At 49.5% G+C, this 15234-nt stretch overlaps 1 protein-coding gene across 1 annotated transcript in view; it reads left to right on the forward strand.

Annotated features, from left to right (window-relative positions):
• Positions 1-15234, forward strand: part of CACNA1B (calcium voltage-gated channel subunit alpha1 B) — a gene marked incomplete at both ends in the record, with an annotated part of 308104 nt that overhangs the window by 141384 nt on the left and 151486 nt on the right. Inside the window, 2 exons of the mRNA XM_082492464.1 lie at positions 188-291; positions 14727-14842. Of these exons, the coding sequence (XP_082348590.1) occupies positions 188-291; positions 14727-14842 (220 nt within the window). The remainder of the gene's footprint in view (positions 1-187; positions 292-14726; positions 14843-15234) is intronic.

The following is a 15234-nucleotide window of genomic DNA, read 5'->3' on the forward strand; positions in this document are numbered from 1 at the left end:
CATCAGTTCTCTTGCTGGCATTGGAACCGGTGAACACAACGGAACTACCCAGCGTGTCGGTGGTGGACAGCCCAATGGAAATCTGAGGGGAATCTCCCCTGCCCTCTGCCCTGTGCTTCTACAGTATTTTGTTTCTGAGGCTGATTAATATTTGGTTTTTTTTTCCTCTCTCCCTTTCTGTTTCCAGACAAACGATGCTGCAGGAAATACCTGGAACTGGCTTTACTTCATCCCTCTCATCATCATTGGCTCTTTCTTCATGCTCAACTTGGTGCTGGGCGTCTTATCAGGGTAAGACACTAATGACTTGTTTGTCTCCACCTGCATACGCAAAGGGGAGATGTGTTGGTTTTAGCACTGTGAGAGGATGTAGCAGGAGAAGAGAAGATGGGGCGATGCATCACACTGTATGTTGTCCCCCTTCACACAGTTCCTACCCTCTGCTTTCCTTGCAGTGGGGTATGTGTAAGATTATAGAGCCGGAGGATGGGGGACAGGCTGGTGAAAAATCATTAATTGAGATGGTTCTGAATGCAGACCCAAGAGTTAAGTGAGCTCCCTGTAATTATACTGCCTTGGGGCCGTGCAGCCAACGCTTATCCTGCGTCGTCTTGAAAACCCATCAGGAACCTACTGCTGCCAGTATAAATTGTTCAGTGCTGGCGTTGGACATCAAAGTGGTCATAGTGCATTGGGTCTAGCTGTGCAGCATGGAGAAATGCAAAGCTTGAACAAAAGGCAATTAAAAGATCTCAGGTGGTTGGCTTTGGTTTGGTGACTTTTTTTTTTTTTTTTGATCTCTAGCTGTTTAAGCCAATGTCTGGATGTGGGGGACGCACTGGTCTCTTGATGTTCAGACCCCAGGGTTCAGCCAAGGATTCGGTGTTCGTTGCATGTGAGTTTTGGGTTTGGGCCATCGTAGAGATCAAGCTGCCAAGTTTGAAGGCTTGCTGGAACGTCCCCAGCGGCTGTGCAGATTTGATCTGGGATTAACAACCTGACTCATCTTAATGGTTTGCGAGCTCTTAGACTTCGGCACCTCGTTTTGCACACAGTTTCTTCTTAGCCCATCCAGGTGATCTAGATTATATAGATCTATCAAGGTCTAGATTTATTTCTGGGAAGTGCATGGGAAGAGAGAAAAGAGTTAATGCAGCTGAGTGGTAAAAGCCCTTTGGTGCTGCACCTCTGCTCTTTCTCTTCAAGTTACTCGAGAAAGAAAAATGTTTTCCGCAGAACAGATTCGTGCTCAATTTTATTATTTTGTCCAGGATCCTTGGCCTCAAAGCAGATGCTGGGGGCAGGAGCGGGGAGGCAGCAGTGCAGTTGGGTTTGAGGAGTGGGAGCTGTGCTGCTACACGAGTGGGTCGGGGAGAAGGCTGTGTCATGCACTTTGCGGGTCCTTCAGTCCAGGAATAACGGTCATGATCAATAACTGACCAAAGCCGTTCGTTAGACATCCTGTTGTATCAGAGGCTTTGGAAAGGAGAGCTTTGTGGCCGTACTTGTCTGATGTACGATTTAAAGCCAGCGCTGGAGCCGGTGTGCGGTTCATTAGGTGGTTCATCTCCCTCATTCCACAGTGGGGTCAGCCCACGATGCCTGTAATGATACTTGTGATTTAAAACAAAACTCAGAAGCCTGCAGGCTCCTGTTCCTTTGTGCTGGATTCAAACGTGTTTGGTGACCGAAAGATGGAGACGTCTGGCTCTCCTGAAAGCCTCGTGTTGCTTGGGGCAAAATATGAATATTATATAAATGTGTATCTTCTATAAAAAAAAATACAGCTCTGTGCATCAGGTTTCCCTTTGTCAGTGGTAAGGACGATAACATCATCTTCACAGAGGGAAGCTTTTAAATTCTATTTTGCATAGTGGTTTGACGTCTTTGGCTGGAATAATTCCTGGGGAGAAGCTGAAGAAAATAAACATCATAGCGCAAGTGTTGCCCACACTGCTCAGCAGGCTGCTGGTGGGCTTGCGGCTATCGAGCAGGAAAGGAAACTGGGTACGTCTGAAGGGACTGGTCATGAGAAGGCACCAGAAAGGTGGAAAGACCCTCTAACGCCGAGACTGTTGCCATTATATTCTCTAGCCAAAACCACCAGAGAGCACTGTAGAAAAAAGAGAAATTTCTGCTGGAGGTGATTATTTGCACAGCTGTCTGCGCGAGGAGAAGGGGTCGTTGGCAAATGCACGTTGACTTCCATTGGGTACAGTTTGACTCGAGGACGTTATGCCATCCGTGTCCCAGTGACAGTGTCAGCTGGTGGCTCCTGCAGCCAAGACTCTTGGCAAAATCCCACATTCCTGTTTCAATAAAACAAAGTTGATTTAGGGGTAGGAGTTCTACAAATAGCTCGTGAACGGGGTTAACTCAGCAATCACTCACCTGCTGCTTCTTTTCATCATCTGTGCTCCTGGTAGCCTTTAACGTTACCCTGGCCGTAGCCTGGGAGCCGTGCAGCGCTCTGCTCTCCTCCTCCACCCATTGCAGAGAGGGACCAGCGGGTGGAAAGGGGGGATGTCATGCCCCCAGGAAACAGTTGCACAGCCCAGGTTAGGTCACTGGTTTCGTAGCCTTGTGTGCGACCTTCATTCCTGTCCTCTTTCACAACCCCCTCTTGGTCAGGTTGTATTTTATTTTCCAATACTTTACCACATTCCTCAGCAGCGTTAGGGGGTTAAGCTTCAGCATGCCGCCGGCTGTACCTTGGAAAGCCACAGAAAAAGCTGTTACCGGAGTATTTTTCCTTGCTGTTAGTTTTGAGCTCTTTCCTCTCCCGTATTCGTGTTCCTCGGTGGGCAATGAGGAAGCTACAAATTCCTGAAGCCGGTATGCAGGCGCTATCACAGATTATGGCAATATAAATAATCTGAAATGACAGCAAGTTATTGAGCTTCCTACTGACAGTAGATTATACAGAGTTTTGCCATAACTCTTAATGGAATTTTCTGCCTTTCTGTAGTTATTTGTGAACCCGTGTCAGCACTGGGCAGGTACCTAATACGAGTGGGCTTAGCTCCTGGGTTTATCTGCTCGAGCAGTGTAGGCAGATTTATCCGGTTAGGACCTCGAGTCTCATCTGCCAGCAAAATGGAAATATTTGCATTGCAAATGCTACAGAAGAGATGATACCTGTTTAAAATAAAGAGCAAACAACCTTTCCCCTCTGCCGATTCTTCTGGAATTGTAATAAAAGCAAAGGCAGGGAAGTGACAGGGCGAAGAGGAAATCTGAAGCGTTGGTAAAAACTTGGTATAAAAACCCCCCAGTCTTGGCCCACAGTTGATATGACAAAAAACCTCCAAGTACCTGGCTGAAGATGTAATTAAAAGCGTGTTGACGCTGGAATTCAGATTAAACGTGACTCTGCCTGCTGTACAGCGTGTCCTCCTCGCGCGCGCTGATCAAAGCACTGCCAGCGCTCATGTAATCGGTTAATATTTAAATACCCTCCCCAAACGGCGTGCTCGGCCTTCTGTTCCTTTCCCTTCCCTGCTGCCAGCGCTGGGGTCGGGCTGCCAGCAGAGCTGGGCTCCGCTTCCGCCGCCAAATACCCACGTTTCCCCAGCGGTCCCACGACGTGGGCCGCGCACTTACTGCAAACACGTTATTTCTGATGGCACAGTCGGGATGTTGGGTTCTCCCGTGTCTTTACGAAAGACGCGCGTTGCAGTGGATGCTGGGCCGTACCTGCTAACGGGGGGTCTCCGTCTGGGGAAATGGGGAGCAGCCCCCCTCCCCCCCCCCTTTTCCAGGTTGCACATCATGAGCAAAGACAGACTGTGCTGTTCTCCAGCTGTGAATACGGCAGGGTTTGGAGCTTTCCTGCGGTGCTGCGGTGGTCGTAGGTACACAGGTGAACCACAATTGAAACGGCTCCTAAAATGCATGAAGTGCCTCTGCTTGTTTACAGGAGATACGGGGGGTCTCCAGCAGGAACACAGCATCCCGTGTGCTGTGGAGCAGTGGCAGTGCAGGTTTGTGTCCCCTGTTGGGGATTTTCCTCTCTACTCCTCGCTACGTATTCCTCCACTTTCCGTTTGCTGGTGCTTAATCCCTCCGTGAGCTGATAACACTCAAGAGCCCCACAGAAACCAACAGGGCAGAAAACCCACAGATTATTTTTTTTTTTCCTGGAGGAGCTTTTATTGAGCGCCATAGCTGATTCAAGAGAAGGTCAGGACGGTATAGGGCCAGGAGAGTAGAAGTGGGAGGAGAGATGTCACTCCCCTTTGATGGCGTTAAGGCGTTTGGTAGGCTCATTTGCTTCTGCACGTGAACTGTAGAGGTCTGACCGCTTTATCACGACGGGCAGATGCAGCGTGTGTTCTGGGTGCTGGGAAGCATGTTGGGATGACTGCCCAGGCCTGATACCTCCCTGGTTGCAGACATCACAAAAAGGGAGAAGAGAAATGCGTGTGTGTGGGAAGAGATTAGACACCTGGTTGAAGTTTTGCTGAACCATCCATCCACCCAAAGGATGAACCAGGTTTTGTTCATACTAGAGAAGTACCCTTAACTTAATTTCTCTGGTTTAACCTTGAGAAGCCATTCTAGCCTTGCTAACCTTGTTCCAGAAAGCTGGGGCCCCGTGGTGCCCAGGAACTGGGGTAGCGGTTTGGAAGGTTTCCAGTGCCGAGTGGAACAACAGAAGTAGTGAAAATGTTTAGGAATTTGTAGCCAATAATATATTTCCCCTAAAACACCTTTTTGCATTGACTGTGGTGGGTGGTTATTCTTATTTATTAGATTATTTGTGGACTCTTTGTGACTTAGCTAGCGATAAAGGCACACGTCACAGGGAATATGACCTTTCCGTAGAAAAAGAGATTGGCCGCCTCTGGCGGCACCATGGGAATGTTCTGGCTCTAAGTCATGCCAAGAAGGGTTGACCCCAAATTCCTTTCTGTTTTCCCTAAAAACAGGGTTCTTCTCTGCTTGGGGTGTCATGGGACTTGGCTTCAACTCTGACCAGAAAATGCCCTGTGATTATGCTGATAAATTTTTTTTATTGAACTCTGCATATGGTTTTGCAGTTTAGAGTGAGGAGGGAAAAACTACCCCCTGTTGAATTGAGAAGTCCTGACCAACGCTCGTTCTTTTTCTGCCTTTGTGCTGTTTTCTTGCGAGCAGGCCGCAGCCCTCTGCCATCCTCTCGGGCACTTGGTGACACCAAGAGATGGGCACCCATCTCCAGATACACCTCGGCTTCCTGCTGTTCCATCCCTAGCAGGGATTTCCAACGTTGTTTTTCTCATCCAGCTGCGGTTCCCCTCCCAGCCCTCACCCTCCGCTCAGCCCAGTTAGGAGCTTTCTTGGATGGGCTGGTGGGATTATGGAATTTTCTACTGCTTGGGTGTTGAGTTAGGTATTAATTTTGCCTGGTAATGAGCTGGATGATTCCGTACAATGGGTTTGTGACTGTTTTGATGCTTTGGAATACGCAATGCAAAGAGGATAAACGTTATCATGGGATGCTGTGAGGAAGATGATTTAACTTGTTTCAGGGCTAAGTGCTTTTTGGCGCTGTTTGACGCGGCGGTGGGGAGCCGTGAGGGTGGCGCGACAGCAGGAGCGCCGGCCGGAGAGGGCAGCGCGCTGTGAATGATGCATTTGAATACCGACTCGGTGTCTCTCGAGCGTGAAAAATGCCGCTTGTCACATCCTCAAATATTTATGATTAAGCCTGAGGTATTTCCAGACCGGCCAGTAAAGAGTAATGATCTTTCCTGAGGTTTACTCAGTTGGCCGCGTGGAGAGGCGCTGCAGTGGCGGGTTTGCATCTGCCCTGCTTAAGTATTACCGTGACACGGTCCAGACCTGCTCCGTCCTGCGATGCCCAACACCCGCCTCGCGTTACACCCGACCGCCTGGTGTAAGAACCGCAGGGAGACACTTTGAACGGACGCAGCATCTTGGTGACAGCAGGAGCCTGGCAAGGGATACAGCCACAGCCCCCGCTGGCACCTTGCGGGCGAGCGAGGGTCGGGGGCAAACGGTGCTTTAATTCTTCGCTGCTGCACCCGGTTTTGAGGCGCCTGCGTCGGGGGGTGATGCTCTCTGGGCAGAGCCCCGTTAAACGCTCTCCCAGGGGAGATCTGTTTCCCGCTGCGGTACCTTGGGTCACTGAGGCTTTGGCGCTGTTAGAGCAGGTCCCCGGGAGGAAGCGCCGTCCCATCCAGACCTCGTTGAACCGGCTGTCTCGGTCGCTTGCTCTGCCGAGTTTCATGACATGCTTTCCCATCCTGAGGATTTTTGCCAGATTGAGATCATAAAACTTCAGCCTGCGAGACACGCAGAGGCTGGAGAAGAATCGGGCTGATTAATTTGTCATAACGGCAAAGCGTTCTTCTGTCCTCCTTCTCCCTCATTACAGAGACAATCATTCATTTCCCTTGCAAATCCGTTCCCAGTTCACTGTTACCTGCTGTGATCTGACTTTGGCCGGTGTAAATTATTTGCAGCAGAAGAGCTGCATCATGAAAAGATTTGAGATTCTGCTTGCTTTCTCGTTGCTTTTAGTCTTTCCCCAGCCTGTGCTTAAAAAGGAAGGAGAAGACAGGGCAAAACAATACTTTCTTTCCTGTTGCTCCTTGCTCATCACCCCTTTTAATAAAGCCACCATTGCAAACGAGAAATGTGGGAGAAGCACGTGCGTTTCTTGCAGAAGGGGTCAGGGAGTGATGCCTTTCCGTGTGAGCTTCGTCTCGCCAAGCTAAATGCCCTATCGAATGTGGATCCTTTCCTCCTTTTGTGGTTTTGGTCAGGTGTAGGAGAGATGGACTGCCTTTATCTGCTGTGCTGTTCAGCTGCAATGGAAATTAAAGCCTGTAATATAGGAATGATATGTAGGAGACCTAAATTTGTATTTCCTGGGGCCTCTGCTTTGACTTAGGGATGGAGATCTGATGGACAGGACCAGAGGTTCATCCAGCGATTGCAGTAGGCTGATATGATACTATGAGATAAATGGTGCTTTTTCATTCCTTTTTCTCTCTTTGTTGCTGCCTCCTTTGAGCCGGGCTTGCCCGGCTCTGGCACTCGCAGCATTTCAAATCGGATTAGGCGGAATCAAAGTGAAATCGGCACAAGCTGAAAGTAAAGACAAAAGGAAGGAAGGTACATTGAAGGCTTCACCTCTGCGCTGTTCCTCTTTTCTTTCTAGAAATACAAGTTGTATCCCGTACCTGGCTTGCATTTGAAGCATCTTCCTGCTATGTTCGCTGATAAAAGTGACTGTGAAGCCTGGCTCGGTGCTGAGAGATCAATCTCTCGGTGATACTTTCATCCTTTATCAGCTGGTTGAGGAGAGCTATTCCCCTCCCCCCCCCCATCTTTAGAGCGACGAGGAGGGAGCAGAAGCAGCTCTAGCTGGGCGGGATTGACTGAGCCGGTCCTTACTCCTAAGCAGTGGGTACTGGGATGGGTTAAGCAGCTCAGCCCAGCTGGGGCTGTGTGTTTGGGCTCCCTCTGGCAGAGGTGGACATGCCTCCTCAGACCATGCCCAGTGTGGTCTTGGCTGGCTGTAGGTCCCAGTGAGATAGAAACACTCTGTCTTTGGGATTCCGTGCAGCTGATGGGACAACCTGGGGTGGACGATGAGCCACAGAGCTTTGTCATCTTCGGCACTAAGAAATCTCAGTCCACCTCTGGGCTTTCCTTGTTTAATAACAAGGTTCAACACTGACTTCTCGGCAAACCACCTTTATGGGCAGGAAAGCAATATCTTAGAGGTACCAAATGTCAGCAGCGTAAAGAAATTCTTACTGATGGTTTTCCAGGTGAATCTGTTGCCTGGTTTCATCTTGTTCCAGCACTTTCCAGTGTGATCTCTCTGTGCCTCTGGGATGGGCTTTCTTTGCCTTTCCTCAGATTGTCTTCTCACCCGAATGAGGTGCGTTGCCATGCTTTTTCCTTCTGTTCCAGATGGGCTTTCCAATCAGTATGTTTTGCCTATGCTCAGTGGTGACCTAGGCCTGATTTTTAGAGGTATTTAAAACTAGTGATTTAACAATACTCTACGTGCATTTCTATTCATGTTTTCAAATCAGTAAGTCAGAGGCAAGACATCATTTTTAGTTTAGCCTGCAGGTTTCTCTGAAGCTGAGGATTTTGTCTGCGAATGAGAATAAGCATAGCTTGGCTCATCCTGAAATCTTCCTGGGGCTTACTGTGGTAAAGATATCTGATGCTATGGTGAAGAAACTGATGTCCTTGCTGATCTCCTCTCTTGTTTTTTGGTTTTTTTTTTTTTTTTTTTTTTTTGCAGCCCTTCAGGGTGCAAGGTGCTGGCTATGGATGCAGCTGAGCCAAATTCTCTTGGGTTTGCATCTTCCCAGCTAAGGGCCATGGCGCCTCATGTCCGGGCAGCTGGAAATGGCACTGCTTGCGCCTGTATTTATTTATTTTCATATTTTTCTTTCCTAAGCCAAATTTGATTCCACCCTCCACCTGTATTTCTAACTCGCCATCATCCACCCAGGTTAGTGCACTGAAGGGGATGATGCTCTCTGTATTCTTCCCCGTCCTTTCCCCTGGCCCCTTGTCTCCTCCTGCGCTGCCCTGAATAATTCAGCCCCTGCTGCGGCTGCCTTTCCTCCTCCCCTGGAGGAGCTTTTATGAGGAACACCAAAGATTGGTGCCTTTGAGGTGGCCAGCCCGCAGGGCGTCATCCCGGCAGGACTGCCGTTCTCCTGCTGCTGCCTCCCGCCAGCCCCTTTCAGGCTCTCGGAGCGTGTTGTGGGCTGAGGTGGGTCCTTTCATCTCCGAGAGTTCAAAGAGCCACTGGTGCTGCTGTTGCTGATGGGTCCCTAATGTGACAGTGCACCCTGCTGAAACAACACGCTTCAGGCATCGAGGGAAGATGGTGTCCACTGTCCCTGTTCAGATCCAAAGCTTTGCTGTTGTTCTTCAGATACCTCCTGTTCCTATCCGGTGTCCTGCCTGCCGCCCCCTGCACCGCCGAGTCACCGCGGTGCCCACAGGAGGGGTGAGGATGCTCAGCAGGTCCCCGGGCTCTTCCTGCGTCTGCATCCAGGACACCGAGCAGCCGCTTTTCTCTCTTTCTGCTCCCACTGTCCATCTCGCTCCTGCCAACTCCCCACGGACACTCTCTCTTTCTTCCTGCCAGGACTCCATCACTGCCTTTGTCTCGCCCAGAACGGGTTTGCAGAAGGTAAAACAAATGTTTAGCGCAGCCAAGGCTTTGTGTCCTCAGTTGTACAAATCGTTACAGTCATAAAGGTGTTTGGGCTTTTCTGTCGCATCCGGCAGAGGCTTCCCCTTATAAAGGATTTACTGTTCTCCAGGAAGACAAAGGACAGAGATATGAACCTGCAGAACAAATTCTAGAGCAAGAATCTGCTTTTCTGTGAACACGTGGATGCTGATGCGGTTGGGGAACGAAATGTTAGGAGTATTAAGTGGATCAGACCCTGGTGAAGCAAACCAGGAGGGGCTCTGCAGGGCTGTGTGTATGAGGTAGCAAACGCAATCACGCAGATGTGGGAGGATGTGCAGAACGGCAGGAGCACGAGGAGGGTTGGCTCATCAGGAACCTGCCTACCGTGTTATTGTAACTGGCTTCACCCACGCAATCGGGATTCTGTTGAATTAGGGCAGGTGGCAACCCCCAGCATCGGAAACAGAGACCTGAGAGGGAAAGGAAAAATTAACTGAAGGCTCTTTCTTTATTTCCTTCCCGCAGTTGATTAACCAAAATAAATGGTAAGAAATGGACTTCTGCCCTTAAAATGCAATTAAGTGTTTCTGTGTGCATGCGGATGCTCTCAGGATGCCAGGAGGCTTGGAGACGTGTGCGGTCCCCGTGCTGGGAAATTACCCTAAGGCACTCTGGAGGGTCTCTTAAGTGATGTACAGCCCCTGAGCAAGTGGTTGCAGCCTGGCGAGAGCACAACAGACTTGGTTTTATTGAAAAATGTAGACAGTATTGCGTTCATCTTACCTCTTTTATCATCCAGCGTGTTCATATGTCTGGGGTCCTGCAAGTGCATGTTCTCATATATGCGGTCCCTTTGGAGCCTTTTATGGAAATCCCTCCCCCAGTGTTGCTCTTGCTGAAGGCTTACTGAAAGTTAGGAGGAGAATTGGCTCCATGTTTCTCTTGCGGTTCCTTCCTTGCTGATCGTAAAAGGGGTGGACTGAAGCTGAGGGGGATTTTTAACATTTCACCTCTCCTCATCCAGGCAGCCCCCGAGCTGCACGATGCTCGTGATTTTGTACTGCTCTTCCAGCACGTGTTTCCCGCAGTGCTGCCCCTCCGCCTGGCGTGTCGGGCAGCCAGAGGAGTTGCTGTTTTCCATCTTCTACCTCCAGCCTGTGCCCCCCTGCTCCGGAGTGACGTGGGCTGCTTAACAGGCTGCTGACAAGTATCAGGTCTTCTTGGGCACTGCTCCACGTTCAAGCAACAAAGCTTACAAATTAAGCCGCCTGTCTTGGCCAATTTTGTTTCTCCACCTGGAGAATTCATTTTGGCTTGTGAGTAACTGAGTCAAACATCTGCAGTCCTGGCTGGTTCCTTGGCCAGCAGCTCACCCACTTGAATTATCTGGCTCTGCTCCATTCTCGAGGGCTGCAGGGCTCTGTCCCTAGATGTCACGTGCCATCCAGGCTCAGGTTTGCTCGTTCCTTTGATGTCCTTGGACTGGAGATGAAGTCAATCCTAAAACTGTTTGGTTTTTTTTGTTGTTGTTGTTTTAGACTTAAAATTCTAAAAGTTCTTTACAGCTGCTTTCTGGGAGTCCTTGGTGGAGTCCTTCCCAGTTCTGTGCTTCTTTCTGCTCACTCAGAATAGTGCTTTAGATTCAGTAGACGAAGGAGGTTCTCCCATTTTAAGATCTGAGATTTCATGAGACCACGTGTAGCTCAGTGCTATTGTTCTGAATGAGGAGCTAATTACCTATGTTGTTACCGTGAGCACTATTAGTGGTAGCAGTGACAGTGATGCTATATCATTTTTCTCTGCCTCTTCCTTGTGAGTAGGAAGCATTTCTGTCCACTTTCTAAACGGAAAACCTGAATTGCAGAAGTCTAATTGTGTGATCAGCCTTGCAGCAGGGCTGCCGTCGCTGGCCCTGGGATGGTGCTGTGAAACCCAAGACCAGGAGGTGCATTACATGATGCCCCATCTCAGCTCTCTGCTTGTCATATAGGAAAGTTAATCAGAGACTCAGGGGATGAAGATTGTGTTTTTGTTTTTTTCCCTTTTTGGTTGCTGTGACAGTGTTTTTAATTTAAGACCAGCATGGATAAAGTACTTGTAAGAATTTCATTGGTTTATAATCATTTACTTGCCCTGGTGGTTACTCATCAGATGACCTTGTCTCTTTTGTGGCTGGGGGGGCTCTTGAATTTCCCTGAAGTGGCTATCCCAGCGCATATTTACACTGAGATTTATTTTACTCTTCCACCCACCAAGGTGATAAGCAGCAATCATCCATTTTCCTCGTGACTTTAAGCACCGACCACTCTTGAGAAGAAAAATGGGACATGTTGAGCTTGCCTGGATGGCATGTGGTTTCCATGATGAATGCCCTCCCTTTGCTTTCTGTTTGTTCCTGCCGTCTCTGTAGAATCAGTTATTCACCACTGTCACGGTGTAACTAAAATGCATTGTAGTCATCTGCCCAGGCAGAGCTCGGCTCCCTCCAAAGCAGCGTCTCCTCTTGCTGTGCTGCATGTAGGAGTACCGACCTTTCAGCTTTCCTCCTCCTAATGCCTCCCCAGACAGTGCTGGAAGCTGAAGGTTTTGGGGTTCATCTAGGGCCCGTGGCGGTTGATGAGAGCCAAGGATGAGAATGGGTGAATGTCTTTCAATATTCCTCATTCCAGAATTGGCCAAACCGTGGAGGACCAGCTGTGAAGAAGGTCCTGGAGGTAAAACTGGGCAGGAGGCAGAATATTTCCTGCTCAGGTTTCCTTTCCTGGTGATTTGGGAAGTTTTTGTAAGTTGGTGGCATAAAGAGCAATTATGCTGAATAAAGGAGGAAACTTATTTACTGCTACCAAACCTTCCCGTGGGACTTTCCGTGTTTTCATTTAGAACAGGCAGGAAAATTTCAGATGAAATATTTTTAGGCAAAATATGGCCTTTTGGTAGAAGTTTTCCCCTTTTCTTTGAATATGTTCTGAAATTTTGTTGAAAAGCTCTCAAAGTGAAATTCTGGGTGTTTTCCAGTTGCGGTAAATGGGGAATATTTCAGTTCCTGAATGGTGATGAACGTAGTGGAAGAGATACACCCACACGCTTTTATTAACACATTTCATAAAGAAAAGCACAGTCTTTTGACGAGTTCCATCTCCATCAAACCTTCTCCTATCTCCAGAAGAGAAAATGCATCACTTGCTCTTTCTCCTATCTCCAGGATAGGAGAAGGTTTGATGAAGCTGTCCTGGAGATAGGAGAAAGCAAGTGATGCATTCCTCCACCAAGAAGACCATACATGGAGACCCTCCAGTCTTCAATCCGGACTATTTTGCTACAGCTCTGTAGCACTCAGAAGACGTTGCATGAGCCTCGGAGATCCGAGGTAGTGTCTTCTCCTGGAAGTTACCTTCCCGGTTTCTACGGCAGTGCCAAATCTGCCACCTCCAGAGAAGAGGAGGGGGTGGGTGGCTCTAACCTCGGCAACGTTCCTCACTGCTGTCTTGCAAAAAGCGTGTGTGGCTGTACCAAAACTACTGAAGGTTTGTGACTTAGCAATGTTATTCCCTTCCTTTTCTTCAGCGTTTAAAGTTGGGATTAAAGGGACAAGTCCTGGGTAGCTTTTGCTTTCCTTAGGGCAGCTAGGAGCTGGCAGAGGATGAAAGGCTGTGCGAGGAAAGCTCTCCCTTGCCCGCTCCTGAGGGGTGAGGGAGCGGTGCCACGGCTCATCTGCTGTCCTTCCTGCCTGCTGCGGTCCTTCATGGAACTCCCCGCTGAGTATTGCCTCCTGCTCCCCTCCGGCACGGCTCAGCACTGGGAAATGCGCGGTGACGCCAGCCCGGAGCGCAGGAAGCGTGGCCCCCTCCACGTCTGGTGGTTTATAAATGCGCGTTGTCACCTTGTGCTGTCTGATCTCATTCCTCCCCCTCCAGAGAGAAATCAAAACTGAGAGGAGGTCCCTGGCCCCGACCGGCGGGCACTGAACCAGAAATTAGAACATTAAAAAGGAAGAGGGAGAAAAACGGGGATCCAGCCGACACGTGCAGGATCCCGAATCACCCAGCAGACACGTGCTGAATGCCAAGGAGGAGCTGTCATGTTCAGAGCGATGTTTCGGCTTCCTCCGTTTCAAGGATGGGGTCACGGGCTGTGCTGTCAGGTGGGGGATGGGAGAGGGGAGTCAGGAGACTGGGATGCGCTGCCAAAATCAAGACAACAGCTCAGCTGATGGCAGCTCTCACATCAGCGGCTGGTACCGGCGCGCGTCGCAGCGCTGAGCCAAGTTCTCCCCGCAGTCCCTTCTCCGCGGGTCAGACAGTTCTGCCAAACAAAGCAAAAAGTGTCAGCTTTGAAGGGTAAAGTGTAAACTGTGAATTTAAAGCTGCCTCCGGCACTTGCGGCTCCTTTTCCCCCATTCTTCCACCTTCCTCCCATCCCCTGCCCCTCGCTGGCTTCTGAGGCGCGTGTGCGGGTAACGAACGGGTGAGCAGGTGGGATTTTAGTAAAGAACAATGGTTAACTAAAGGTTTGCAATAATTAACTGAAGATTTGAAGGACACGGCGAAGTTAAGATGTCAAACGAGCGAACCTCTGGTATGCACGAGGGAGAAAAGCCCGGTCCCTCATTTAACCGTACAGCTGAAGCTGTTGTGGGAGTCCCTCCAGGGGCTGCAGGGGATGGTTCAGAGCCCCGGAAATGGTAGATGGGCACCTACATCTCCGGGTGGGTCATCAGAAGCTTCCCAGTGGTGATACGAACTAGCTTGGGGAAAGCCCCAGCCTGGGTGCCTTGGGGTGGTGGCTGTGCTGTTGTCTCAGCGTCATTGCCAACTAGGCAGTAGGATGTACGTGGACAAGGTTTTTGCAATGCTTGGATGAACCTTACTTTCTGACTCCCCTGTACGGTCCTGTTCTAGCGATGTGATGCCAAGATACTCGCTTTCCTTGTGGTTCTAGCACACAGCAGGATCATTGTTACCCTCAACTCAAAGCATCTGGGCTATTTCACCTTAACTCCAGAGGATCCAACCTCACATGTAGCTCTTGCTTGTCAAAGTTGGCTTAAGCCTGGGCAAGCTCGGAGAAAGGCTAACAGGGAAGAGTAGATGTCTTCCAAGACAGAGAGACTGCGTGTGTGTGTGTGACGCGTTATTGTGCTTCTAGAGGGAATTCTGCTGTGGGGTGAGTGGTGCGGAGGGACGGAGGACGGTTTTTAGTGTTGGAGGTGATAATTTGTGCTGCGTGACTGGACAGGTATATGTGGTTGCACATCGGGGTCTCATTGTAATGGATGTAGTGTGGCCTCAGAACAAAAGAAGTGTGTGCGCGTGGCAGTTTGCGGTCCCCTTTCAGGATGAGAGAGGCAGAGAAACAACTGAGCTACAATCAAAGTAGTAGTTTGTTGGACAACGCCACGTAGCGTGCTGTGGTTTCTGCTCTCTACGGCTGTCATCGACTTCACGGGCTTCGTGAACACGATCTGAAAGACGGAAGAGGGGCTCGCGTATTTTCCCTGACCGCTTGTGACGGGTTCTGTCTTATTCTTCTCTCTCCGTAGTGAATTTGCCAAAGAACGAGAAAGGGTAGAAAATCGTCGCGCCTTCCTGAAGCTCCGCAGGCAGCAGCAAATTGAACGGGAACTGAACGGATACTTGGAGTGGATCTTCAAAGCAGGTAAGGCGAGAGCTCTCCTGACCTTGCTTTGATATGTTTTGTGGCAAGTAGAGCCCGGTGATGACAGAGGACGAGGGCCCCCGAGCTAGTCCTTGGTGTCGCTGGCCATGGAGGTAACCCGAGGCTAACGAGGGCCCAAAAACTTGTTGGTTCTCTTGGGCGTGTTTCTGAGCAGTCACACTGTTGTTATTGCAAAAGATCTCGGTTTGGTTAAGCAAAAATAAAGGAGCAGGGCCAACTGTCTGTATTGCTGAGATCAAAGCAATTGTCTTAATATGGTATAATATAAAAAGTGATACACTGCCCAAAGTCTCCAAAGTGGGGAAACTGTTCCCTTGTATGAGTCATTTATATTTCATTTACTTTCCACCACAGCTGTTTTATAAGCCTCT

Source organism: Vanellus vanellus (genome assembly GCF_965231255.1).
Source record: "Vanellus vanellus genome assembly, chromosome: 18".
In the NCBI taxonomy this organism is placed as follows: Eukaryota; Metazoa; Chordata; class Aves; order Charadriiformes; family Charadriidae; genus Vanellus; species Vanellus vanellus.